This window comes from Xiphophorus maculatus, chromosome 19 (genome assembly GCF_002775205.1).
Source record: "Xiphophorus maculatus strain JP 163 A chromosome 19, X_maculatus-5.0-male, whole genome shotgun sequence".
In the NCBI taxonomy this organism is placed as follows: Eukaryota; Metazoa; Chordata; class Actinopteri; order Cyprinodontiformes; family Poeciliidae; genus Xiphophorus; species Xiphophorus maculatus.
This window is the reverse complement of record NC_036461.1, coordinates 20,689,253-20,698,280: the sequence shown is the minus strand read 5'-3', so window position 1 is coordinate 20,698,280 and position 9,028 is coordinate 20,689,253. Positions and strand designations below refer to the sequence as shown.

At 39.9% G+C, this 9,028-nt stretch overlaps 1 protein-coding gene across 2 annotated transcripts; it reads right to left on the bottom strand.

The window, feature by feature from the left end:
• Positions 1-205: 205 nt before the first annotated feature.
• On the bottom strand, positions 206-8,170 carry zfyve21 (zinc finger FYVE-type containing 21). Of its 2 annotated transcripts, XM_014471696.2 has the most exons (8): positions 7,954-8,170; positions 5,844-5,894; positions 4,408-4,576; positions 3,475-3,550; positions 3,267-3,358; positions 3,009-3,062; positions 2,550-2,680; positions 206-1,554 (listed from the first exon to the last, which is right to left on the bottom strand). In XM_014471696.2, exons 1-8 carry the CDS (start codon positions 8,077-8,079, stop codon positions 1,519-1,521), a joined length of 735 nt encoding a protein of 244 aa, XP_014327182.1. In that variant the 5' UTR covers positions 8,080-8,170; the 3' UTR covers positions 206-1,518. The 2 variants fall into 2 exon arrangements, with proteins under 2 accessions (XP_014327182.1, XP_023208123.1); XM_023352355.1 differs by lacking the exon at positions 3,009-3,062 and having other exon boundaries at positions 7,954-8,163.
• Between the last annotated feature and the right edge of the window lie 858 nt (positions 8,171-9,028).

Genomic DNA, 9,028 nt, shown 5'->3' with positions numbered 1-9,028 from the left:
GAACTAAAACAAAAACAATAAACCAAAAAAAGGACCAAGTGACATCAGCCTATCAGAAACTGGACAGATGGGTGTGTTTTCTGGATTTGGCCTCATCCAGAAAATCCTGAACACTTTGAACACTTAAAGAATCTTTCAGTCCATTTCTGTGCCTTCTTTCTTGGCTGTTGCCTCTAAAGCTGATGACCTTCTTCTCATTTCCTTATTTTCTATTAAAATTATGCACATATTTTGCAGCTGACTGAGAAAGTGTAGCAACGTTTTGACAGTCCTCTGTCCTCCCTAGCACTTAATATTTCTCACTTGCGCCTCAGAAGCGGTTTTCTACTGTAATTAGCAAAATCAGTTCAGGAAATCCTTCAGAGTTGAACGTTAGCAAGTTAACATGTTCATGCACATTTAAATTAGAGACCCACCAAACAGACAGCTGGTACCCAGTGTTGGGGACTTTAAGGTCAACTTTAGGGTCAGACATTCTACAGACAGAGAGATGGGTCGCAGTAACGATGGATTTCGGTGTGGAAGTCGTTACTGAGTGAAGACTGACTGTTACTGTAATCATTTTCACCATCAGTGAGGTGTTCCAAACTGAGGCCACAGGAAGCACAGAGATGGAAGAAGCCTAACAGGTTCTCTCGACAGGAAGGATACAAAGAAAATTGGAATGCTGTTTCTATGTTTTTCTATATTCTGCCGTTGTTCTTTAGGAAAAAAATTGTTTGGGCAGGTTAGAGCTTTACAAAACGCTGAGACTGGAAACGGCCGCCAAGAAAATTCAGATCCATGCACAACGTAGGAAAGTGGCAGCATGGAAAAAAGCTCTAGAAGAAGTGATTGTTGTTTTCAAAAAAAGTTTTAAAATAGTTTAAAAGAGCTAATGTAAAGTAGAACAGAATACCCAGTTCTTACTTGGTTTTCAAAGGAATTCAGACAACAACTACAGCTTCTTAATACCAAGGAAAGATGAATATATCTGCTTCTCAACCTTGTGCCACAAGTTAATCTGCATGTTTCCTTTAATGTGCTTAGAAAGAGTTTGGAACTGGAAGATGTGCTGAAGATACGACTTGGTTCTGTCATCCCTGCACAAACAGCAGCGTTTAAAATCCCTGCGCAATGAACCGAGTGTAAAAAGTGTGTTGTACAACCTTCATAAGAATACAGAGTAACATTTCTGAATTAATATTAAATCCTCCAACATTAGCAAGCCTCGACGTTCTGTAAAAACGTTTCATCTGCACGGCCCAGTTAGTGAGTGAAACCAGACTGGAGCGTTGAACGGAGAGAAAACGCAGAATAGACAGAGTACTGCTTATAGAGGTGAGTGAAGTGCTCTTTTTCTCCTTTTAGAAAGATTTCTTGCAACAAAAAAAAACATGACAATGGCGAGCTCGCATAAATAACCGATAAGAGATCAGATGGATAAAGTGAATCTGCGGTGATGAGAGCAAACCCGATCTGAATCCGACTCGGCTGGAAAACACTTGGGTGTGTGCTGCCTCCGTTCCCCCCTGGACGTCACTGGTCTCGAGCTTCGTGCAGCAGCTTGGCCGCCTGTCGTCAAGACAACACCTTCCCTTTAATAATGGAGACTTTATGGAGACACTTGCAACCGCATCATTGTTTCTTGATAAAATACTCTCAGCACTGTTACAAGTTTAACCCTTTGTGCTTTTGAAGCGCTCTGTGCACATCGTTGGCTAATGTATTACTGCAGCATGTACAACAACAAAAATACATAAATAATGTGGATATATCAGATACATATAAAAACACAAAATGCAGCTTGTGTTTGAAAAATAAAAAAAATCCAAACAGACATGGACCTGTGTAAAGAAACTGTCGTCAACAAAAAACAAACTAAATAGGTTCCACATTTGAACGGCTTCAGAAAAACTAAACGAAGACTTTGTAGTGGCCTAGTTAAAGTGCTGACCTGAATCTCATTTGGATACTTGGGCATGACCTTACAGGTTTGGTTCATACTCAAAATGTGACTCAGAATTCCTGCACAGCATTGCAGGAGATTTCCATTTAGCTAACTTGCCATTTATTTCATTGTTGATGATGACAATAATTGCCCCACCAGTTATTAGTTTTAGGGGGACAATTACTTTTTCACACAGGCATATAGGTTTGGATTTTTTCCTCCATTCTGAATAAGCACCTTTATTTAAACACTACATGTTATGTCCTCATTGTGACTCTCTGTCTAATTCTTATATTTGTTAATCTGAAACACTATTATTTATTTTACATTATATTTAGAATTCCTAATTAAACTCTCTAAACCATTTAAAAGAAGTTTGTTACAGTTTATTTTTACAGGTTTATCCAAGGTAGTCAACCTGTTGTTTTAGTCCGTTTCAGTTTCTTTAGTATTTATTTTCCATTGGCTGTTCTACTCCTAACTGAACTGGCTGAACAAATTAAAGTTGTTTTTCCATGTTTGACCAGCTGGTGGAGCTGTTGGTGTATTTCAGTGACCGTACTGATGCAGAGGTAGCAGATAAATAATAATTCCATATTCAGTGTGAGGTTTCCTGTACCTTGTGCATTGCAGCGAGCCACAGCGACGCCACCTTCTTGTCTTCTGCAGCCTCCATCTGCAGCTGCTGGGCATCCTGGGAGCCCATTGGTTTGTAATGGAGGAGCATCCCACTGGCCCGCGACGTCCCTCCTACACACACACACACACACACACACACACACACACATCATCAACTCAATACTTTTTGGAAAAGTATCTGTTGTCTGTCTGGACTCAAACACCAGAGAAAACTCAACATTAAATAGAGCAACTGGATGAGATGAGATATGGAAAGTAACTAAAATTGACTGAAAAGGAAAATGGGAGAACAGTTTTTCCCCTCAGACTCCAAAAGATGTAAAGTAAAGTAATTCAGGTGTTGCTTTCATGCAAACTCCAGGATGGGGTAATGGGATGGGGTGACATCAGGCCGGGGCAGAGGGTGGATGTAGACGCTGAGGGGCGAGCAGCAGCCAACCTTCAGAGACACACAGGCCGTCCAGCAGGCTGGTGTAAGTGTGAACGTCTTCCTCTGGGTCCAGAGGAAGAGCAGAGCCGTCAGCGCAGCAGTGTTAGAGAACAAAGACATTCTGCAGTCATCTTCTAATGACATTCAAAACAACTCATTTAAGAAGAGCTAGAAAAACGAAAAGGAAGCAAAAACTATTTATTCTCACAGCGGCAGAAATCAGGAAAACCCCACTGAGTCGAAAGTGTGATGTTTGTAGCGTTTTACCTCCTGGACTCGTCCCGTCTGTCAGTATCTGCATGCTGGAGATGCGGGACAGCTCCACCTCAAAGTGACTTTCACCGTCCAGGAACAGGTATCTGATGAGAAGGTAAAAAAAATAAAAGAAGACTCAGTCTCCTTTCTCATTTAAAGGGCATTAAAGTTTGACTAACATTAGAGAAGGCTTTGGCAGGTCGGAGTGTTTCACACTGACCTGTGGTTGTTGGAGAGGCGGCATGTCATGGTTTCAGATTTATCTGACGTTCCCAAAGTGACGACAAACGTCCCTCCTGGAAAAACAAAACAAAAAGACTGAAGAGGGCAACATCTTTCACACTTTCTTTTTTCAAAGATTAGCTTGGCGATACTTTCTTTGGGATAAAAAGAAAAAGACTTAATGATTGAATTTTAAGTTTAAAGAACCTATATACTGGTGCTGTGGTGGCGCAGGGGTAAAGCACAACCCACGTATTGAGGCCTTAGTGGTCGCAGGATCGACTCCTGGCCTGGAGACATTTGCTGCATGTCTTCCCCCTCTCTCATTACCCTCTTTACTGTCAAACTACTTTCAAATAAAGGCCACTAGTGCCAACAAAACCTTAATATATACATATATATATATATATATATATATATATATATATATATATATATACATAAAACACAGTTCAAAGTGTTTTTGGTCTCAATCAATCAATCCATGTTTGAAGGATGGTTTTGTTTACAGAGATTTCCTAATTCATTTTATTTGTTGTTTGTGTTTTATTTATCTTGGACATGTAAGATGTCTTCCAGTTCTAGTGTTAAATATTCACTAGAACTTAAAGTTTATTGATCTTTGAGAATGTGTCCTTTCATTATTAAGTTATTAGCCTTAAATGACTTGAAAATGGTCTCAAAACAACAATATTATCATTTATCGCAATAATTTCTGGGAAAACTCATTGTCCAGCAAAATGTATTATCATGACAATTCTAATTTCACTTGGATTTTTCCCCCCACTGCATCATTAAAAGATTAATATTAATATTACATTCCTGGCAACAGTAGGTGCATTTAAAATGCTGACTGCACTGTATACATAACTACTGGTGATGGCATGAGAGTCAGTGGAGCCAAACCAAGGTGAGCAGAGAGCCAGTATACCTCCCAGCAGCACTTTGAGCTGCTTGTCGTAGAACTCCAGCTCCTTCTGTGAGACCAGGCTGCACTCTGCACACTGCCTCACCGGGTCAACGAAGCACATCCGGGGCAGCGCCACCTTCTTGCTGCAGCATTTATCGCAGAAACAGCGGCCGCAGCGCCGACAATGGTGCTGCAGGACACAGACGTTAAACTAGTGAGGCTGATGTTTAGTGGGTCTAAAGGGCAGAAGATTGAAATGTGAAGCGCTGTGAGAGGGACAGGAACACAGCACATCGTTGTAAACAGACCAGCTTTCTCCACGCATTCTGAAAGAGCCTGGGCTGTTTTCAACTAGAAATGCTCAGCTTGTTGTAAAGTGTTAGCTCAGCAGGGTTGAAAGCTAATACAGTTTGAGTTTAGAAGATGATAAACTGGGAAACACTTCAAGCCAGAGTTTTGGTAGTGAATGGAAATCATTACTAGCAACGTTTTCGTTGCTTCCTTGGAAACAGGTTCCTATTTTAAGAAGTCTTCTTAAAAAAAAATTACCAATGAAAAGAAGAGGATAATGCAAATGATAAAAAAAAATAACAAAAAAGATAAAAGTCTAAGCCAGGGGTGTCCAAAGTGTGGCTCAAGGGCCACTTATGGCCCCACGATTCTGCATGGCCCACCACAACAGGTGGTTTATGCAGATTGAGAATTTTATTCTTAAATTAGAGCAAAATTATTAATGACAAATTAAAATGTATACAATGTTAAATATTGATGATTGTATTTATTTATTCTGGTTATTTTTAACATTTCCAAAGAAAAGTTAAAAAAAAGAAAAAATTTAAACCACCAAGCTTTTGTCTTAGCCATGCTTTTTGCTTCCTCTGTAATTTCATAAATAGGATCACATTTATCATCTGACTTCTGTTGAGAAACTCCTCAGAGAATTCAGTTGATAAATGTGATCTCAGTGGGAAACGGACTTCAGACAATCTGCTTTATTTTAATTTGTTAAACCTTGCTTGAGTCACCGTTTCTAAAGAGACAGAGACTCAAATCCTGTTCTTATTGCTGAGAAGAAGTAGAATGTCTCATTTAACTTGTTTCATCCGAGTCCAGTAGAACGTGCAAACTGGATATGTTTCTTTTAACAACGGGAAAAACTCTGTATTGGATCTACAAGGATTTAAACTCTCCTTTCCCACAAAAATAAAAACAAAAAAATACATTTTATAATTAGAATTATTGTGCGCTTAGTTAATTGTTGATCAGTGAAAAAGAAAACATTAATTCTTTTGTAGTTTTAGTTTCTTTTTTGACCTGACCATTTCGGCCCACGTGACTAAGGGTCTGGACACCACTGGTGTAAGCGGCCTGATCAGACAGAGTCTGGTTTCCTGTTTTCAGTCAGATACAGCTGTGATTTAGCACCATGGTAGTGCAGAAACAAAGACCAAACAAACCTTTCGTCTGATGAAGTCAAACTTGGTGTCACATTGCATGCATCTCGGACACTGGGTGACAGGGAAAGAGAAGAAAAACAGGATGTTACACAACATGCTGAGCTGAGCAGATTCCAGTTAAACAGCAGCCTGGCTCCTGCTCTGCTTCAGCCACACAACACTACTCTCTCTGCTGGACGGTCACTTTTCCCACTCAAAATTCCTACATTGTTTTCTTTCCGTCTCACTCTTGAGGCATTGCAGCCCAAAAGTTTTAGGAATTAAAAGTTCAGAGAAAAACAAACAGAGACTAAAGTCAAGAATAAAGGATTAACTTTATTTGTGTGCAATCTGCTCTTCAACAGACAGTGTTGGGCTCTGTCTGTGATTCTGACGCTCACTAAAAGGATACAGACTTTTTTCTTTTTAGCAGTGTTCCTTTCGCAACAATTTAGCTAAATACTATCATCTATGTGCGGGCGTGACAGTTGGCTAACACACACATAGGCACGATGTCACTGTAACCGGCTGCTACACTGATGCTAACCAGCTCTGCTCTGGCTTTAGTTGGACGGGAGAGGCTTGGCTCGCAAACTTCTTCTGTTACCAGACTGGCCATGGCAGCCTGCAACGCCCAGTCCAGGAGCCAACTGCGATGTCCACAAACACGTCAAGCTCGCGACAGCTCGGAGCAGAAAACCGGATACGGCAACGTGTCCCCACAAAAATAAAAGCTAGCTTTGGGCGTGGGGGATAGCGCGACCCACATTTGGAGGCCTTGAGTCCTCGACGCGGCCGTCGCGGGTTCGATTCCCGGACCCGGCGATATTTGCCGCATGTCTTCCCTCCTCTGATGTTAACCTACCTTCATATAAGGGACACTAGAGCCCACAAAAGACCCCCTGGAGGGGAAAAAAATTAAAAAGTAAATAAATAAAAGCTAGCTTCCAGGCGTCGGGCGTCCCGAGTTCGAGTCCCGTCCTCGATTCCTTGGCCGCCCGTCTTTCCCCACCTCTCCGTGACCACTTCCTGTCTGCTTACTTTCTAATAAAAAAGTACTTCAGGAACAAAAATTAAAAATAAAAAACACGGCATTTTAGAGCTTACCTAATTATGAAAAGCTAACCTTGCGCTTAACAGTTATGGAGATCAAAAGGTGTCATGAGTCATAAGAAAAATTAAGTGCAAAAAATGTGTCAATTTAACACCTAAAAATATACTGATGTTTTTTTTGTAGCATTGCTACACTACAAAACACGTCACTATTTTTAATCAATCATTGATCAAAAGTGCCACAATTAAAAAAAAAAGCCTTCTCATCACATATTATAGTGGTGACACAGCAGTAACTAACAAGAAGGTCCCAGGTTTTCCTCCTGCATGAAGTTTTCTCTGAGTTCTTTCGGGGTACTCAAGTTTCCTGTTAAGGTTCATTGGTCTCTTAGGTGTGACTGTGTGGTTGTGTTATGCATCTCTGTGTTGCCCCTGAAATGGGAAGGTAACTTTTCCCGGGTGCACCTTAATATACATAAACAGAGATAGAGACAACAATCTGCATTTTCACAAATTAGAAATAGTTCCAGCTGCTAAATTTGTTTTTCCTGTAAGCAAAGGACAACGCATAAGTCTTCTTATGCTAGTGGTGTGCTAAACCCCATTAGCACCATGCTAGGGGAGGAGTAGCACTGGCTGCTCCATAGGGCACCGTCAACTTTCACCAATTAATTTTTTTTAGTACTTTCGTGTTGTGGGCTGCAATGTTTGTTTTTTAAAACTTCTTCTTGTAAAACGTTCTGCCATTAAATATTTATATTGCATTTAAGAAATTTCCCCTTATTGTAGTTTTTTTATCCGTTTTTTCAATATGTTTACTTTGTAGTGAATCTGTATGTTTCCATTAAGCTTAACACTTTGCTGGTACATTTGAATTTCCCCTCTAAAGTACAATAAAGTATATATATTTTCAACTCTAAAGCGTCAGATGTCACAATTTATTTTGTTTTGACAAGCTTCACATTTTTTTTACATTTAGTCTGAAAATACTAACCGGAAGCGAAATGTTTACTGTACTCGATAGCTTCGCGCTGGTGTGTAACCACTTCAGATAGCATTTGGCCGTCAAACGTCTCACCTCTTTATCCGGGACCCACTGCGGCTCGTCCAGGGAGAACGGGCTGTTGAAGGCGCCGTTCTCCGGGACCATTCGGAGGCCGCTGGGGCTGCGGACCAGCTTCTTCCCGTCTGGTACCGAGGACATTTTCTTTAAAGCGTTTCTCCTCTCTTCTGTCGAGTCGTCTTCTTCTATCACAAACTCCAATCAAGCCACACCCTCCAGGAGCATTCAACCAATCAGAGCACATATCTCAAGTCACGTGACAAGTGTGAACGAGTGGGCTGTTTGTGTCCACTAGAAGTCAAAACATACTACAATCTACTCGAGAGAAACGACAAAAAGCATTTGTTTCGGAGTGTTAGTTAAGTGAACAATTTAGTTTATTCAAAATGTAAATGAAGATAAATTACAAAGCAATTAATAAACATTTATTTTGCAAATAAAGTTATATTAATGACAGTCAAAAGTCACATTGGCTTTGATTTTCAGTTTGTTAATACTTGTTAATAATTAGCACTGTCTGACTGGTTTAAGTTCCCCATCTTCTGCTTGACTCAGCAGGTAGACTGACATGTGAACATGGCTGGGTGTTCCTCCAACAGAGACAATCTCAAACAGACTTCAACATTTATTTTGGAATACTCATCTAAAACCATGATGAAAATGTGTGGAGTATGTCTTAAGGCTCAGTCTATTCTAAGAAGAAATGTGAACTACATCAAGTCAGAATTTCATGTCACATGTTTTATTATTAAAAGTAATGTAAGCTTTAATTGCTACTTGTTTGTTTGAATCTGTTCGTACAAAGTTGATCCTGTGTGGTTTAGAGAATATCAGCAATAAATTCAAACACGATGATCCTGCTGTTTATTGTACGTTCCTCCCAATCTGGCACTTCAAGGAACAAAGTAATGAAACCAAAATGAATTAGCTTCATTCAGATACATGTCTAAAGCTTTGATTGGTAGAGTTTACTTAAAGTTGTGTGATTTTCTTCAATTTATGGTTTTGTTTTTATAGTACATTTTAAACCAATTTTATCTCTAGCACTTCATTTTCTTCATAAAAGTCCTTTACACAAATGTTTATATAT